Here is a 19,646-nt window from a genome sequence, read left to right on the forward strand (position 1 = left end):
CATCCTGGCCTTATGCTCTATCTTTTGTGAGGCAGTCATGCCTCTCTGAGATTCTCTTGAGGCACTAGAAATATGAGAGTCCCCTGATGGAGATCTCACTCTTCTGTTGCCTGGGAGAATGCTCTGGTGGGATCTGGGGAGGTGCTGGCCCTCTCCATTTCCCAGTAGGTTTAAGTTGGCCTGGTTAAGCCTGGCAACTACAACCTGGTTAACCCCTTGATCCTGATCTTCAGGGTCCTCTACCTCTGAGTCCTCCTCCTCTTCTACCTCCTCCTCTTCCTCCTCTGGGGTGGTCTCAGTGGCTGTGGGTTCCACTCCCTCTCCTGATTCTAAGGGAACTGCATCTGCCTTTTCCAAGTCATCCTGCTCTAGAATGGCTATCAGGGAAGGACTGGTGGGACTTCTGCCCCTTTTTAACCCTCTTGAGATGCACAAGGCAACCAAGTCTTTGTGGGTTAGTTTGTCATAGCTGGAAGTTGCCTGGGTAAGGTCAACTGTCACAGGAACAGACCCTGAGGCTTTTCCTGTGTCAGACATGACTCTAGTGTGGTGTAAGTGATGCACCTACCTACACTAAGTGTTTCCCTACTGTACCTTGCTAGTGAGTTGTAGTCAGGGTGTGCTAATCCCTTTAATCTACAACTACTAAGTTCAGTAGAACTTAAATATGCTAAGCTTTTGATTTATATGTACCTAGAGGTACTTGATGTGATCTTTCAATTTGATAAAAAGATTGCAATGGTAAAACAAACAGCAAGCTCAAATCCCACCGCTGCCACCAATGTGAGAAGTTGGCCTGATATATAATGTTTCCAATTCTGGAACCACTTTGTATCAGTCCAAACAACCCTTATAGTGTCTGGTTGTAAGTCAACCTTATTAGACAAGCTATCCTAGGGGTAGCATGGACTAAGCAGCCTTAAAGGCTTAATTTAAGAGGTCGTGTTAAGCGAGCCGTTTTGCCACATACAATCCTGTAATATCAAATGAAAGGACACCACACAAGTATATATTATAAAAATATATGTATTTATTACTAAAAACAATCCCCAGTATTCGTTATGAATAAAGGGGCACAAGCGTTAAATCAAAAGCACAGCCAAGGGGCCACTCAAACCATATACTAAAAAAATGGTATAAGAGATACCAATCGATCAGTGGTTAGGCCTAGGGCCTAGGGAATCGCTGGTAGCAGTCGAGTATAGCAATGCTGAAGTCGGGAAAAGCCCGCGGGATTCAGGTGCAGTGCAGAAAGTGCACGCATGCATCAATGTTAACCAATGGTGCGTAAAAGTTACAAAGTTAGAGTTTAAGGACACTTCCGCTGAACCTAGAGGAACAAAACTTAAGACACAGACCCTAGAGGTGTGTACCAGTGTGGGAACACCGGCGTTGCAATGTTACCTCACCCACAGGAAGTGGGTGCACAGGGTCGAAGTTGAGTCGGGTTTCGTCACGCAGGCTCTTGGTGCTTGGAGCTGAAAGGGCTGCAGGCGAGGTGAAGGAGAAGTGTCCGGTGGAGTCCAAGGGTGGACTCGAGTCGAAAAGTACCTGAAAGCAGAGGGGACAGAGTCTGGGTCACTCAGCAGTGACCAGGGTGGAACCAGGACGGAACCAGGCAATGTCGGGCGCAATCAGGTGGTTGTCGAGGAGCTTCTCTCCGCTGTCACGTGGGCTCTGGGGCATCTACGAAGTCCAGGAGCAGGTCACGATCTGTCCCACGCAGGCTCTCGCCGTCGGCGCTGTCGGCTTCAAGATTGGAGCAAACAACACTTGGCAAAAGCAATCCACGCGGAACTGGAAGATTGCTTCTCACTCGGACCAGGAGGGTCAGAGTGGGGGCTCCTTTTCAGGGGAGCTGGTGCAAATCTGGAGCAACCAGAATCACAAGTCGTATTTCAAGTTTCGTCGGCACAGGGGCCACAAGCCAGCTGGCAAGGGACTGGCCAACGAGGTGAGCCAAAAGAAGCAGAAGGGCCCCACGCAGCACTCGTCGAGTGTAGGGGGCTGAACTTCGGTGCAAGAGTGGCTCAGGGTTGGGGCTTCTCAAACCCCGTTGTACAGCTTCGAGGGTCACTCGTGGGCTGCACGGTCAGCGTCTCGTGGTCTTTCCAAGATGGCGTGCCCCACGCTTCCGGTCGCCTCCACGGGTCTCAGCTCTGCAGGGACTGTGGATCGGGCTGTTAGAAGGCAGGCAAGCTTGATCTCGTCGATCTCTGTCGCTCGAGTTTCGGCAGGAACTGCAACAAAGTAGACGTCGAGGGCTGGATGGTGCCTGTTTGCACAGGGTGGTCACTCCTTGACCACAAGGGAGATTCTTCAGTCTTCTACGTTGAGTAGGATGTCGAAGGGTCCAGAGTTTCGTTTCTTATGTTTCATCAGGATAATCTGAAGTGCATTGGCACTGCTCCCACTCTTATTCGAATCTGGGGGGCTGGATTACCTGCTAGGTCCCCTCCTATGGGTGGGACCCAGGAAGTGGGTGGATACACCCCCTTCCTTTGATCCTGGCCGCGCTGGGACGGGGGCTGGAGTGCCCCAGTACCGGTTTGGCCAGATTATGCAAGGGGCAGCCTTGTGCTCCCCAGGCACTGTCTGGTTTCTTTCAAACCTCCCTGCTACAATCCACTATCTCCTGTCTGGGGGGTGGTAACACCGCCCTGCGACAGGAAACCCTTTGTCCAGGGCCCTTGGGCTGAGTTTCGGTCAGCTTCAGGGGGTCAGACTCGTGTCTGTGGCAGAAGCATCCATTTTGTGGATCTGAGGCCCTTTTAGAAATTAACCGCATTTAAGTAAAGTAACATGTCTTACCCCTCTAGAGGGGTGGAATGCTATCCCCGTCGCCAGAACTGGCAAGGGGATAGTATTCCAAATCTTATGACACCTTACACGACATGTTTTGATAAAGCCAAACCAGAGTTGCTATATAACCGCGAGGATTATAATGCACTTAAGAGTATATGGTATGGCATTATCCTGAAACAGCTTAGGGATTTGTTCCCGACGGCTGCAGACAGGCTCAGCTCATGCTAGAGCTCCATCTCACATTAAACCACGCACTCTGCCTCCAGGATTGCTAAGGCCTGCCATAGGAGTGGCTCACAGGTTTATATGTGTCCAGATAAAGGTTCAGATATAGGTATACTATATCTAAGCAAGGGGTGATTACACCACCTTGCCCCAGCTGAGTGATCAGCCAGTTGTGTCAATTTAAGAACCAGCCAGGGGTGGCAAAAGATATGCTGCAGCCCCAGGTAGGCCTTGGTGGCACCTATGCCCTGAGCACCTATAGTGCATGGTACAGGGGCTGACAAGGAGTCCATTTCCAATTGTGGTATGTACCTATAGCACATGTATCAGTAATTTAGAGAGAGAACAGCAGGCTGGGGGTCTGATTAGCAGGCCCACAGCCTCAGTAGTCTAAAACCAGTGAAGCAAAAAAGCAAAAATTTGGGGTGCCCATAGGATAGCAGACCCTACTCTCCTACATGGTATCATCCTGGCAGATAGTTACGCTGTTCCAGGCTTATGATGGTTCCGAGGATTCACATACATCCGCTTCACATTCAGCATCACAGCGCCCCCCGGCCTTACTGCTGTGCGTTCGCTTGGTTTCTTCGCCCATGGCACATGAAGGCCAAGCTGCTCCGGCCCTTGTCGCAGTTACCAGCAGCCCCCTCTAGCTGGGGGGTTGAAGCATTGGGCACGGCCAAACTATGGAATACGCTTCCAGATCTATGAGCTCACTTGCCTCATTTAGAATGGGTCTTACAACATGGTTATTCCAGAACTAGGTTCTTGATCTTTTGGGCTTGATAGTTTTTAGCGCCAAGACACCTCCGGGTATTCGTACGCTCAATAAGTTACACTAAGATAACATAACATTTACCCTTTAACCGGGCCCGTAGCCAGAGACACACTCCGTCTCCCTTAGGTCGTGCGCTCTGACGCTCTGGTGCCCCACTGCTGTTTCCGATTCCGCTGCTCTTGCAGAGGTACTACATCACCGCGGATCTCCAACCGTTCCCATACCTCATCAGGGTTTTCAAAAAAGTGCGCCTTTCCCTGTGCCAGGACCTTGAGTTTTGCGGGGTACAGCAACATATATTGAAGATGCGTGTCTTTCAGCTTCCGCTTGACTCCCAGGAACGGCTTCCTTTACTCCTGGACTTGTTTAGTGTAGTCCGGATAAATAAAGATTTTGTTGTTCTCAAAGCATATGTCCTGTTACTCTCTAGCAGCCCAGAGAATGCGGTCTTTATCTCTGTAGTTCAATATGTTTGCAATGAAAGCGCACGGGGGCACCCGTGGTGGCGGGGGAATCAAGGCCCTGTGTGCTCTTTCAATGGCAAAGAGGTCTGATAGGCCCGCTGGGCACAGTTGAGTTTTGATGCACCAATCGAGGAACTGCTCTGCTGATCTCCCTTGGCCCTCTTGGGAAATATTTGAGCCACCTGCCTCTTCAATGCAGCCACTTCTCCTTTGAGGCCTGAGATATCTTCCTCTGCCACTGTCACCTTGTCGGCTACTTTGCGAAGGTCCGCCGGAAGGAGATTAACGTCGATGGATACTGTCTCTATCCAGTTCTCCAGTGTCTTTCGTGATCCCTGGATGGTGGCCATCTGCTCCACCGCAACGTCTCTGCGCACCCTCACCGTCCTCTTCCTCAGTCCGTTTGACGTGTGATGCGCTGTGGGGGGTGGCTTGGTGAAGTCTACTGGGTGATGGTGTTGGGGCCACCCTTGTGGGTGCCTTTGTCTTTCCCCATGCTGGCTTCTGGATTGGGCCACCTGGTGCTGGACCTGCCCAGCCTCTCTGACTCCACACGCCTGGCCGCACTCTACCCGATCGACGTGCTGATCACCCGCCACCTGTGCGGCCAGTCCGCTGCCCGCCGGACCCAAGTTGTCCCTAGTCCTGTGTCTCTGCTGCTTTTGCAGGCTTTTGTTGAAGGGCGCTGCTTGCTAACCCCCGGCTCCTCGTTGCTGCTAGGGTAGCGGATCAAATATGCTACAAGGTGACAGGAGGCTCTCTTGTTTTGGGTGCGTTAACCTATGCTGTTTTGGGACAGTGCACCCGATCCCCAAATCTCTGGTGAACTGGAGTCATCCCCAGCTTGCCTGTGCTCCGCGTTGCTTCGGTACATCCTAATGCAACGGCACCCAGCACGTGGCCCCTCGGGTCCACTCAGGGCCCGTGGTACTGCAGGTCCCCTGAAGTGAAGGTCAGAGTTGCGCTATCCTCTGCAACCGCCCAGGCACTATGCCAGCCCCTCCATCAAATGGCGAGTCTGCCACTAGTTGTAATCGTCCTGTTTCAAGTTCTGCAGCTGGCCCCCAAGCGGGCCCTCACTCCTGCCTCATTATAGCAGATGTGGATGTCAACACCAGGGTATGGACGAAATGGCCTTCTGCGAGGACCGGCTGAGCGGCCCCGGCCCTTGGCGGCACAGGGAGATCTATTCAGGCACTCACTGCATCCACCGATTGCTCCCCACCTGCGGCCGTGTCCTTTCTGCCGATCCAAGTGCAGTCTCGTTTTGTGCCTTGATCGCAGCTGGGGGCGCTTAACATGGGCACAGCTTATCTCGCTGCTTTAGAGTCTGGGGTGCATCCTCCGACCTCGAGCCCATGCCCCCAGTGTTGCAGCGGTCCTTGTTAGAGCCCGTCGCGCTCCTCCCGGCGCCACCACACCTCCTCTCAGTAATACATGTGCGGGGAGGGGGGGCAGCGAGCCCGGGTCCAGCAGTTTTGCAGTTCACAGTAGCCTCCAGCAGACCGGTAGGCCTCGATGACAAAGGCGTCTCGCCTCTGGGCTTCCACCTGGCCTGGCCTAGCACTCGATTCTCTTGGTCGACAGATGCATCCAGCAGCAGGAGCACCCCCGGCCGGGCTAGGGCTCTTTAGCGCCTAGCCATTTGCTTCACATTCAGCATCACAGCGCCCCCCGGTCTTACAGCTGTGCGTTCGCTTGGTTTCTTCGCCCATGGCATATGAAGGCCCAGCTGCTCCGGCTCTTGTCGCAGTTACCAGCGGTCCCCGCTGCCCGCTCAGATCCCACACCTCAGGTGGTTCGCAGCACGGTCCCAGCTCACCTCTCGATATCTGCAGCAACGCCCAGGGACGCTTCAGCCCAAATCTCCACTGAGGCGCCCTATGTGTGGCATCACAAGTTGTTTCCTTGGCCTAGGCACCGGCTTCCCTCCCTGGCTGGGGCTTCCCCTCTGACAGGGCCGCTCCTCGCCTCTCATGGCGTCCTCACTCACCACGCTGGGAATCAATCTCACGGGGTAGGGAAACAAGCCCGCTCCCCAGGGGCAACAGCCTGCGGGAGTGGACAATTGGGCCCTGGGCCTCCGTCGCTCCCTCCTCTTCACGTCTCGCATGCCAGCTCCGTCTCACGGACCCGGCAGGCATCTAACTGTATATCCTCGTCCTTGGGTGTATCCAGCAGGCAGGCTGTATTTCCGAGGCACCAAGGGTTGCTTAGTGTTGTGCAGTGTTCCGTGCTAGCTTAGCAGTCCGGATAACAGGATTAGGCAGGATTATTTAGCGGGTTGGCCAGGAGCTGCAAAGATCACGTCCTGTTGGCCATGTTGCTTGGCCATGCCCATGCCGTTAGACAGTCTTATCTGGTGGTAAGCCCTCTTAAGGTCCAGTTTCGAAAAGAACTTAGTATCTTTCATAGTGGTCACCAATACGTTGATGTTTGGTAGGGGAAACTACCAGACATTGATTTAACGACCTCAAGTCCACACAAAATCTCAACCACCCATCAGCATTTTTGTGATCGCCACCGGAGACACCCAAGGGGAGTCCACCAGCTCAATCACACCTGCCTCTAACATCTCCTTTATAAGTTTCTTCAGCTCATCCCTCACCACAATGGGTACCCTTCTCACTTTATGTTGGATAGGTAGAGTATTTTTTTTAACAAGAACAAGATGTACATAACCTTTAAGTTGCCCCAATTGTTCTCCGAAAACGCCCTCCGCCCCTCTCAAGATGTCCTCCACCGTTCATCCTAAATGACCAGAACCTTTGTGGGCACCCTGGGTTTCACGATAATGCGTGGGTCATACTGATGCACCCAACCCAGGATGGGGGGGTCCCTGTTCTGCTACATACTTTACCAATAATCTCTAAGTCCACTCTCTCTCAAAAAAACTCTTAGGAATTATGGTGTTCTTAGACCCAGTGTCGACCATTAAACAAACCTCGCGTTTATCCACCATAAATAAAGCTTTCGGTCTATTCCTCCCCCTACCATCCTCGTCCTGTTCTTCCTCATCATCAACACTGAGGATCCTATCAACTTGTCCACCGTACTCGCTATCAACCTCTTGGACACAGGCCACCCTGGTGCAGGACTTGCTTTTGCTCACCCTATCTTAGTGCCCCACATGTCTGCACTTCAAGCACTCTTATTAGCTGCAAAATAAAATTTAGAGTCTGACGAGTGAACATTACTCCCACACCTATTACAAGACATAGGATTTTGGCTGGAGTGAACCAATTTCTTTATGAACTTTCACTTACTCTTAACTTCAGCTACTCCACCCACGTCTTCTTCCCCTCGGTCATTTTCATCACATGCACCACTCTCTGAAACTTCACCTATGTCATGGGTATGGTTTCTTTTCTCTAAGTCTCTCATACACCCCTCTGATTGTTCCACTACCTTGGCTAAGTCGATGGCCAATTTCAAAGAAGGATTCTTAGCTGCCCAAAGCCTTTCTTGTATTTTCTTATTGTTACATTGGACAATCAACTGATCCCTAATCAGTCCATCTGTCATCAATCCAAATTTACATTTAATAGACAATTGCCTCAACCTTGCTATGAATTCATCTATTGACTCATGTTGCTTTTGGTGTTGGGTATAGAACTCGTACCTATTCATCGCCAGATTTTCTTCTTTGGCGTATCTTGCTTCCAACCTACAGATATCCTCCTTGTATTCATCAGGCATAGGTTGTCCATTGGCCTGTAATGCTTGGGGTAAATACCTGAAGATGCGTTGGCCTTCTTTTCCTAAGGTACTAACCATTCACATCTCCCGCACGTGAGGTAATACCTGATGTCCACATGAGTTGTCTACACAGGTTTTCTACTATGTGCAACCTTACTTTAACCCAATCCTTTCACCCCCCATTTTCAGCCAAACATTAGACCCTGCTGTATAACAAGCCACAAGTGAATAGCTGCATGCTTGGACTCACGGGCTGCAATATAAGCAGGGCCACTGGAATTCTGTGGCAGGGAAGGGCAAATTATGCGGTAGGGTTGAGTAAATTATGCTGCAAGAAAAACACTAAAATTATGTGGCGAAACGCAGCACAATTTGCAATAGTATAACTTTATTAATTTGTCACTTTTACACTTGTTAACACTGTCTTGGCATTGGTTACCAGTTTAGTATCCAAATGCAGCAATAAGCAAAAGAAAGGAGACCAGTCAACCTTTGCAAAGGGTCTTCCACTGTGTGGTAACACTTGTTGCTGCATTTTCAACCGTTTGAGCTAGGAGCAATTTTTTGTTAAAATATGCAAATTGTACAGCAGATGATGGATTTTGTGGCAAATGTGCCAAATCTATAATTATAAGAAAACCACCACAGCTGCACAACCTCATAATACCAGTGGCCCTAATTATAAGTCTCTTCTACCCTTTTCTTATTCCTGATGTATGTTGCTTTGTTGTAGAATGTTCGTAAACTGAAAAAGCAACAAAATTAAATTAAATAAAAAAATAATATTAATTTACTCTTCCATGTTCAGAGTAGATAGCTAATGTATGTCTGTCCTGTTAACATGTAATGAATGTAAGAAATAATATTTGAATATTCCTGTAAAGTTGCAATACATTACATCTCTACATTTATTTGTTACGTGTAATTTGCAGGAGAATGAAGAGTTGAACCCGGATGCAGCTAAAAAGATACAAGAAAATGAAGGTGAGTCACAAAATTGAACACATTTACTTCTAGACATCCAGCACAATAGATCTGCCAGGTCGCAGGGTCAGTGTGGATACCAGTTTTTTTATAGAAACTACAATCAACATTCAGGGGACAAGGAATGTTATACAGTGTATAGATTTACTCGAAACTATATCTGTGATTTCGCTCAATGATTAGTCCTTCAGCATTGAGTATGTACGTTATATAAGAGAAGTATTAACTATTGTCATGTTTTGTATACTTCATATCAAAGTGACGGATGTTACGTTAATATGGAGTTCATGCTACCTGGAGAGCAGGATGGATAATAGGATGCATAGGGGTGATGAGACCGGTTGTCCATCACCTTACATCACAATAATTTTGACCGGTGGTCTTCTCCCTTAGAGGAGATATCATCAGCTATCATGTATGTGCGCAAAGCAGACAGTTGACGGAACTTTAATCCCGGGTCTAGACTTAGAGCAGCAGGATCTAGAGTCACCCTCCCTGACTACGTTAGCCAGCCTATTATACACAAAGATGTTGGAGTAAACACAAATGAATAAAGCTAAGGGATTGTGGCACGCAGCACAAAGCAGGATATATCAATAGGGTAACAAGGCCAGTAAGACGCTCCAATGTGTACTATTTCAGACAGGAGGCCCTCCCATCTTAGTCCCATCCATGGCAAAGGGCTCTGACCATGACCTTTTGAAGTCATTTCCTACTGGACGATAAGCCGAAGCCTTTATTTACACCCCTTGTGGAATATACCCCATTCTGAGGACAACAGGATTTTGTGGTGTCCATGTCCAACCCCTGACACAGCCATATTGCCTATTTTCAAACTTCTCCCGACGGGTCATTGTATTTGGAAGGTGCGGACCTTGAATATTGCTAAACCTCCTATGTGGGTTTCTGTTGTCCATGACTCTGCTGTGTAAGGGAACACTCGACAAACCCTGATATTTTTGGTGTTCAGTTCATACTCGCTGTTGGATCACTTTTGTCTCCTCCTCCACAATCCAATACTTCACTCAGCTGTTTTGGGGGTTTGAGGAGGCACAGCTCATACCCCCAAGTAGATATGATGATCCAATAAAGCTGGTAGGATGAGAGCCTCAGTGCGCAGTGGCTCAAGGGCTTCCTGTAAGGAACAATGTTGCTACCGCTTCCAGAGCACAATTCGTAAAGATTCTGACATATGTTTGCTACTGCACTAATCGCTTTGTTCGCCCTAAGTTGGCAGGGTATGCTCAGACGTGAGTCCCTTGTTCACTTGGCCACTGGATTCAAGATAGCCTGGCTGATGAGGATTATGAATCCGAAACCGGTCCCAGGATGCTTGTTTCCGGTCCAGGGAAAACATGGCTTGGCAGTTCGGGCTGGACTGGTCCCATGAGGCACAGGGTCAGACTGATTTGCATATGGCCATGTCTGAACTGGGGTGGCTGAGTGAACTAAAGAATGGTGATGGATTAAACCCAGATCATTTGACTGGGGGTGAGTGTTTGATTTGCTCAAACGCTCCGTCCATCATCCCCTTTTGTATCGCTTTGTTCGCCCTAAGTTGGCAGGGTATGCTCAGACGTGAGTCCCTTGTTCACTTGGCCACTGGATTCAAGATAGCCTGGCTGATGAGGATTATGAATCCGAAACCGGTCCCAGGATGCTTGTTTCCGGTCCAGGGAAGACGTGACTTGGCAATTCGGGCTGGACTGTTCCCATGAGGAACAGGGTCAGACTGATTTGCAGATGGCCATGTCTGAACTGGGGTGGCTGAGTGAACTAAAGAATGGTGATGGATTAAACCCAGATCATTTGACTGGGGGTGAGTGTTTGATTTGCTCAAACGCTCCGTCCATCATCCCCTTTTGTATCGTTTTGTTCGCCCTAAGTTGGCAGGGTATGCTCAGACTGAGTCCCTTGTTCACTTGGCCATTGGATTCAAGATATCCTGGCTGATGAGGATCATGAATCCGATACCGGTCCCAGGATGCTTGTTTCCGGTCCAGGGAAGACATGGCTTGGCAATTCGGGCTGGACTGTTCCCATGAGGCACAGGGTCAGACTGATTTGCATATACCCATGTCTGAACTGGGGTGGCTGAGTGAACTAAAGAATGGTGATGGATTAAACCCAGATCATTTGACTGGGGGTGAGTGTTTGATTTGCTCGAACGCTCCGTCCATCATCCCCTTTTGTATCGCTTTGTTCGCCCTAAGTTGGCAGGGTATGCTCAGACGTGAGTCCCTTGTTCACTTGGCCACTGGATTCAAGATAGCCTGGCTGATGAGGATTATGAATCCGAAACCGGTCCCAGGATGCTTGTTTCTGGTCCAGGGAAGACATGGCTTGGCAGCTCGGGCTGGACTGTTCCCATGAGACACAGGGTCAGACTGATTTGCATATGGCCATGTCTGAACTGGGGTGGCTGAGTGAACTAAAGAATGGTGATGGATTAAACCCAGATCATTTGACTGGGGGTGAGTGTTTGATTTGCTCAAACGCTCCGTCCATCATCCCCTTTTGTATCGCTTTGTTCGCCCTAAGTTGGCAGGGTATGCTCAGACGTGAGTCCCTTGTTCACTTGGCCACTGGATTCAAGATAGCCTGGCTGATGAGGATTATGAATCTGAAACCGGTCCCAGGATGCTTGTTTCCGGTCCAGGGAAGACATGGCTTGGCAGTTCGGGCTGGACTGTTCCCATGAGGCACAGGGTCAGACTGATTTGCATATGGCCATGTCTGAACTGGGGTGGATGAGTGAACTAAAGAATGGTGATGGATTAAACCCAGATCATTTGACTGGGGGTGTTTGATTTGCTCAAACGCTCCGTCCATCATCCCCTTTTGTATCGCACTGCACTAATATTAGCCATGCTTCTGTGATTACCGACTGTAAGTTCTAACAATGATCCTAACAAAAAACACTTACCTGCACATCTTCAGAGAGCATAGAGTTCAAATGTACTTCAAGAAACCCCTTCAGAGATACCATAAGCTGAAACCACACAGTCTCACTATTCCTCCTTGGAGTGTGTTAGAACTGGCACCATTGGCGTGGGTCTCCCTTTTATTTGTTGCTGTAGCCTCCTGTGTTTTTGCTGGTCTAGATGCTTTGTGCACTGTGCCACTGCTGTTCAATGCCAAAGTGCAAGTGCTCCCTATTGTAAATTGTGGTAATGGATTAGTGACTCCATGATTGGCTTATTTGATTTACTTGTCAAACCCTAGTACAGTGCACCATGTGTGCCCAGGGCCTGTAAATCAAATGCTGCTGGTGGGCTTGCAGCACTGGTTGTGCCACCCACAGAAGCAGCTTGTAAAATATGGCTCAGGCCTGCCATTGCAGAGCCTGTGTGCAGTCTGGGACTGCCATGTCGATTTGGCAAGTGCACACACTTGCCAGTCCCTAAATCCTCCCTTTTCTACATGTTAGTCACCCATAAGGTAAGTTTATATACTGTTTAGGGGGTGTTAACCTAGGCTCGGTCTTAAAATTCCCTCAGACCCTTTCCCCATCGGTATGTTTTGCTACCCATAAGGTAGGCCCAAGGTACCCCCATGGACAGGGTGCATTGTATGTGAAAGGTAGGACATGCCCTGATGTGTGTGGCATGTCCTGATAGTGAATTACAGCCAATTTCGTTTTTCACTATTGCAAGGCTACCTGCTGCCATAGGCCAGAATGGGCAGTTTGATTATAACATCTTATAATCCTAACTGACCGAGGGAACAAGGTAGAAATTCGAGTCAGAATGTTAAAATACATCTTTTAGTGAGGGTGAAGCCTAACCATCCAGCATGCCTCTGCTAGGTTTGTGTATTCCATATCTGGTTTGTGAGTGACAGAGGACTGGAGAGGGCCTCGACTCCAGCAGTCTGATGGGTCAGGGCTGGGCTGAATAGGACCTCGTTGAATAGAGAGTAGGGGGCGGAGATTTCCTTTCAATGACCTGAGCCCTCATAGAATAGAGAGTAGGGGGAGGAGATTTCCTTTCAGCTACCTGGGCCAGGTCTGCTCTCAAACAATGCTGTCTCCACCTCCTGCCAGGAAGCTGCACAGAACTGGTTTTGGCTAGGCACAGGCACCCTCTGCCTTCAGAGGACAAAGGATTTACTAGTATAAATATTGGAGCCCAGACCCCAGAACTTTAGATCACTTCTGGGTACCAAGACAAACCTTTGCCAAGGAGAAGAACCAATAAAGCTGAAGGAGTAGACTTCCCCTGTGTTGTTCTATTTCTGGGGTTGGCATGCAGTGGTTACTTTATTTGCCAAAGAAGGAGGAAAAAGACTTTTGTGAACTTTTCATCATCTTGAAGAAGAATCTTCAAGGGCTTTAAGTGTACTTCCCCCCTGCCTTAAGTCTCAGGGATACAAGACTTCACCACCAGCTCCCCTGAATTCCCTTGCTGGGAATTCTACTTGCAGAAAGGTGCCAACTGTTGTTTGGGCCCTCTGAAAAGACTGCGTGTTGCTGGGAGCTGGAAGCACGATGCAACGAGGAGAAACGTGCCGCCGCCGCAGTAGTTGCTTTCACATCGCAGAAGAAGTGTGCCGCCGCCGCAGCTATTTGCCGTCGCATCACTGAGGAAGCGCGCCGCATCACCGGAGAAGCGTGTTGCCGCCGCAGAGGTCGCCATCGCATCACTGGAGAAGCGTGTCGCAGGGCCTGTCGCGGCTCAGAAGTTACCGAGTTCGCCGCACGGCCGTCGGGCTTGCACGCATCACATCCACCGTTGTTGCACCGCATCAAAGAGGCCGTTTTGTTGCATCGCACTGGATTGTCGCATCGCGGCACAATCTTGTGGCATTGTCACCGGGCTAGAGTAAGAAACGATGCATCAACTCCCCACACAGTAAGGATGCGACGCATCACCTCCCCTGCACAGCAGTAAGGAACCAACGCATCCACTCCCCTGAGTGTAAGGAACGGCGCATCAACTTCCCTGCGACTCTTTTGTTTGCATTGTGTGACGCGTCTAAGGTACTTTGAGAGTAAAGTGTCGCATTTACCATCTACATTGAACTAAGCTATTTTCTACCATTTTAAATACTTATTTTTGGTTACAGTATTAAGGATTTTTGTTGTTTGGTCTTGTGTTAAGTCTAGTAAAGATTACTTATTTTTCTAAACTGGTGTGGTGTCCATTTGTAGTATTTTCACTGTATTGCTGTATGTGTTCAAAAATGCTTTACACACTGCCTCTGAGATAAGCCTGTCTGCTTGTGCCAAGCTGCAAACGGGGTGAGCGGGGGTATATTAGGAGTGTAGCCCCCTTACTCGGACTAGAAGCAAGGGTCCCTATTTAGACAAAGGTACCTACCTCTGCCAACTAGAGACCCCAATTTCTAACAGTGTTCTTATACCAATAGAAATCTTACAGTCACAAGAGTCACACGAGTAGCACCAGAAGAATCCACAGTGTCTCTTTGGTACTCATATATCAGTATGGATTTTATTCCATTCCGAACATAACTATGCAGGGCACAGCAGTAACCTCTGTTCATTCACAATGATAGTCAGATAGTGTGTACTAAAAAATATTATAGCAACAGGAGCCCCCATGCCATTACATCATTAGTTACTGTGACTCAGAGGATTCTGATATTTGTAACAATGTTTCACAGTGTAAACACACTACACTTAATCATTACTGGAACCCCCATTAAATCATTATTGCAATCTGGGGGCCCCCACTGAGTTATTGCTAGAAGCGGGGACAAGGTCTAAGCATTTTCGATGATGTCAAACACAAAACATACACACAAAAATACTGCAACAAACATTCATCAAACAAATAGAAAAATGAATAAATATTTTAATTAATTCACCAACAAATATAAAAATGAATCTGAATTTTAATTTAATGGGAAGGATGGCACTTTACTAAATTCAATTGAGGTCACTCATTGTCCGTACTATATTCTTTTTAATGCTTTTGCTCTGCTCCCACTAATAAATCTGAGCATACTAACTTAATTTTGGGCACTAAGTTCGAATTCCATCACATTTACAAACCAGTTTAAAACTTTAAGTTTTACATTTTGCTTCTTTAATATATACGTTATTTTATTTCATTCTCTAAGCAGTCGTGGGCTCCCTGTGTATTCTTCATGGCCCCCAGTGGTCCCCGGACCACAGGTTAAGAACCACTGCAGTACACCACTTATATTGTGAATGAATGTGTGCCAGGGAGTTTCAGTGAAACATGTGGATTTCGCTTATGATATTTTGCACAGCATTGTTGAAGTTAATTTGTACTCTGCATTTACTTAATAAACCCTGAGTTACTCCATTTTAGACAGAACACATTTTGTCTGTGAGCAGCAGGCAGGACACACTTTGGGAAAGAGTAGTTTGTCTCACTTATTGAAAAAATAAAAATGAAAAGAAGAACCCTGTGGACGAGGTTTGAATAAGATATCACTTTATGTCCGATGACATCTCGATTTGGTTATCAGGGCCTCACCATAATCCTTCAACATGCTACTCCTGTACCTCCATGTACCCGGAGGCCATCAGGGAACAGAAGCCAAGTTATTTTTAGCTCTGGCCCTAAATAAGACTCCAAAACAGTCCTCTCACCTTCCTCAGGTAAGTCTTCTGACAGGAAACGATCGGGGTCTTCACTCAAAAAAAGATTTTAAAATGCCATAAGAAGGACATGCACTTTTATCTTTCAAGAGACAGTCCTGCTTCTGTGACTTTTTGGAGATTGGGCTGCTGCTCAAATGCCAGCCTCTTCTTCTTCGGCCTCAGAGTTGATGCCAGTTCTCAATAAAGATAGAGAAATAAAGTTTAGGCTCTCTGAACTCAGAATTTAATAACACATCTTTTAGTAAAGATGTGTTTGAAAATGCCACTTTTAGAATGTAAGGAATTATCTTGCTAAACCATGCTGTGTGCCTCTGCCTGTTTGTGTATGACTGTCTGGTTTTGGTGTGCATGGGGCTGGGGAGGTGCATTCTCTCGGAATGCCCCGGGGGATGGGGGTTTTGATGTGTGTTTTGCCTTTCCTGAATGAGTCAGGGCTGGGCTGAATAGGCCCGGTCTGCATTTAGAGTGGTGGGTGGAGATTTCCCTTGCATCTGAATAGGGCCTGTCTGCCTTACACAATACTGTCTCCACCTCCTGCCGGGCAGCTGCACAAGAGAAAACAGAACTGGTTTGGACTGGGCTCAGAAACCCTTGCACAAAGAGAACAAAGATATTTTAGGGTATGTTATGTTATGTTATGCACTTTTATTAGGCGCACAGCTGCTCCAGCGAAGGAGCGTCCTGGCGCCGCGACAAGGTAGCAGCACAACACAACGAGATAAAAACACAGTAAAGAGAGGCTAAGGGAACAGGAAAGTTTTCACCGCTCGGCGGAATGAAAGCAGGTCCCTAAGGGCGCGAATCGCCGGGGGAAGGGAGTTCCACAGCATAGCTGCGCGGACTTGAAAGGAACGTCCACCGGCTCTGCTGCGCTTGAAGCGAGGGACAACAGCTAGTTCTAACTAAGTATAACTATTAGACTTTAAACCACTGAGCTTTAGATCATCCCTGGCATTCAAGAGGACTCTTTTCCAAGGAGAAGAGCTGGAGAGACTGAGGAGAAGTACTGCCACTTTGCTATGTGATGTGTGTGGTTGGCCTGCAGTTGCTGTTTCTGCCATGGTAAGGAGAAGGACTTTGCTGTGTGCTGTGTCCCCCTGCTTGAAGGAGATCTCCAAGGGCCTGTGTGTGCTGGCCTCCTGTTCTGAAGTCTCAGGGACACCAAGACTTCACCCCCAGCTCCCCTGAATTCTGCTGTTGTGAGTTCTGACCTGCCAGGAGGTGCCTGTACCGGTATTGTATTTACAACAAGGGGTGGTGAGGGACAGAGTCTCTGAATTAAGCACAATACTCTCACCCAGTCAAAAGATCAGGGCTAGATACAACACCGTTTTTTAGCTCATTGCACCATCCCAGTTTCAGAACCTGGCTGTATGCAAATTAGTCTGTTCCTGTCCCAGTGCATGATGGGAACAGGGCAAACCAAACTACAAAAGCCAATTCTTACACTGGGAAGGAAACAAGCTTCCGGGGACCGGTTTCTGGCATTACAGCCGTCTTCGGCCCGGCTTGCTTGAATCCTGATGGTGCAATGAGCAAGGGACTCATGTCTGAGTATACCCTTCCACGCTTAGGGTGGACAAAAATATTTACAACAGTATTGGACGTCTGGAGGTTGTTGCTGCTGTTTGGGAGCTGGAAGAGAGAAGGAACTTGAAGAACTACAAAAACGAAGCATCGCTCTTCTTACGCATCTCCACAGCAGGAGAAGAATTTCCACGCATCGCTGTGCCGCTACGAAAACCGACACAGCGCCTGTCGCCGCTGCAAGAGTCAACACATCGAGGGGTCGCTGCTGAAGAAAACCGATGCAGCGCTGCTCACCGCTGCCGCATTGATTACTGGCGCAGCCCAGATTTCTACGCATTGCACCTGTGCAACAAGTTTTCCCGACGCATCACCTGCATACCGGAACCGTCACGAAGAATCAATGCATCACTTCTCCCTACAGACCGGATTCGACGCATCACTTCTCCTGCGTGCATCAGGAACTGGCGCATCTCGTTGTTTCAGACGCTTCTAGACTCTGCGGCTGTTTGGCCTTGTGAATTGTGACGCAACTACAGGTAATTTCTTTTTTTTTTTTTTTTTTTAGTCCTCATCTAACCATAAAGCATCTGCAAATATTAAGCAAGAAACCGACCTTCTATCTTACACGCCCAGGGTTCCTGCTATTGCATTAGCTATAGGCCTAACCAGGCCAGTTTCTTTGTACAAAGCCTGGTGTAATCATTGGACTTAGATCTTAAATCAGCCTCATCTCTTTACCCCAGTCTAGGAGATGGACCCAGATGTCACGCCCATGCCCCAAGTCCAACTGAGCCAGAGCAGTACGCAGAAAATTCTCATAAAGCGGGGGGGATGGATCCTTCCATAATCTACAGATCTCTCTCCGGGCAATAAGAATCAAATACAGTAGTAAACCTTTTTGTGCAACGGACAGTGTGGTCGGGGGATTGTTATCAACACCGAACATTACCATGGATAAGTTGAGCTTACAATTGGCCTTAAAAATAGCACCAAGCGCACACTCCACATTCTGCCAAAACCCCTTCAAGGCCCCACATGTTCAAAGAATATATATGTATCGTCGGCCTGGTTATAATCACATCTAGGGCATTTTGAGGATGTAAGAGGGTCAAATTTAGCGATTTTCTTGGGGGTGTAATATTGACTACATAGAAGTGGTTCTTTTTTAAGGATGCAGGTTTAACTACTTTGTATAACATCTGCAGAGAGGGTTCAAACAGTTCTGCAGCCATGGTCTCCAAGGCTGACGAGTTCCAAACTGCGTGTTGTAGTGGGACAGTTGTTTTATCCACTTCCAGAATCTTCCCATACCAGAAACTAACCTCCTTTTTTATGATGTGAGTATTCTGGCATTGAAGCTCAATTTCCCAGTTTCCGCCTATATTGGATCTCTCTGCAGCGAACCAGGAGGCCAGTTGTAGATATTTAAATCTTGAGAGAGGGTCTCCTACTTTTAGCCTCAAGACCTCCCACGGATGGATTCCATCAGCAGATACAAGATCAGACCAAATCCGGAGACCAGCTTTCTTTATGGGGAGGCCAGGCCATCTTTCAAGCAATCAGGTAACCCCGGTGAATCCCAAATGGGAGCAAAATCGGAATAGTAGCCTATCCCCCATATTTTCCTGACCCTATACCACACGTACAATGAAGCTGTCAAAACCTTCAAACAAAACTTTGTGAAAAATCTGGGCACGCCAAACTTATACAAGAAGCCCTCTCCACCCCCTTCAAAAGCCACCATCTCACTTAGAATCCTCCCTCAGTTAGATCCCCCTGCTGTATAAAGTAATGCCTGAATGTTTTTAAACAGAAAAGCAAAGGAATACCAAAGTATATCAGGAAGTGCCAGGCCCCCTTTCTGGAGCTTACGTCTTAATTTTTTCCATGAAAGCCAAGCCGTTTTTTTAGACCAAATGAAACTTCCTATTTTGGTTTGTATTCTACTTATATCTTTATGTGGGAACTCAAGGGGAATTGTGCTGGAAAGGTAGGTCAGTTTTGGCAATATAACCATTTTTACAAGATTTACCCTACCATATATTGTAAGAGGCAGATTTGTCCATCTGAAAAACAATCGGTCATTCTCCTTAGATATCCTCTTAAGATTAATCCTCGGGATATCTTCTAAGTTGTTTACTATCGTTATTCACTACTAATTTTACCCGTCCAATTGTCGACATTCCAAACCATTACATCAGTCTTAGAGGAATTTGCAAGGTATCCTGAATATGAACCAAATTCCTCAAGAAGAGCCTCCACCCTAGGGAGGACCTCAGCAGGATTATCGGTGTACAGCAACAGGTCATCCGCGTATAGGCCACTTGCTGCTGTAAGAGTGAACGCTGAACGGGACAATTGATTCATCCAGTCTTATTGCTTGGGCAAGAGGTTCAATGTATAGATCGAAAAATAGGGACGAGATGGGACAGCCCTGCCTCGTTCTCCTTGCAATATTAAAACTTGAAGTCACTACACCGTTCAGCAATATCACTGCTGAGGCCCCCTGATAGCAGTTGATTAGTGTCTGTATGAAGACTGGGCCTAGACCCATTGCTGTTAGGAC

The 19,646-nt window shown here is 47.9% G+C and overlaps 1 protein-coding gene across 7 annotated transcripts in view; it reads left to right on the top strand.

The window, feature by feature from the left end:
• Positions 1-19,646, top strand: part of LCA5L (lebercilin LCA5 like) — a 976,100-nt gene that overhangs the window by 893,417 nt on the left and 63,037 nt on the right. For 6 of the 7 annotated variants that reach the window (XR_013599756.1, XM_078656826.1, XM_078656822.1 and 3 more), the window contains one exon: positions 8,904-8,955. Coding sequence is in view for 5 of the 7 variants with exons in the window: in XM_078656822.1 (XP_078512948.1) it covers positions 8,904-8,955 (52 nt within the window). In the remaining 2 variants the exon portion in view is untranslated. Of the gene's footprint in view, positions 1-8,903; positions 8,956-19,646 lie in introns of those variants that run through there. The other variant, XR_013599757.1, reaches the window with a different exon arrangement.

Source organism: Lissotriton helveticus, chromosome 8, assembly GCF_964261635.1.
Source record: "Lissotriton helveticus chromosome 8, aLisHel1.1, whole genome shotgun sequence".
In the NCBI taxonomy this organism is placed as follows: domain Eukaryota; kingdom Metazoa; phylum Chordata; class Amphibia; order Caudata; family Salamandridae; genus Lissotriton; species Lissotriton helveticus.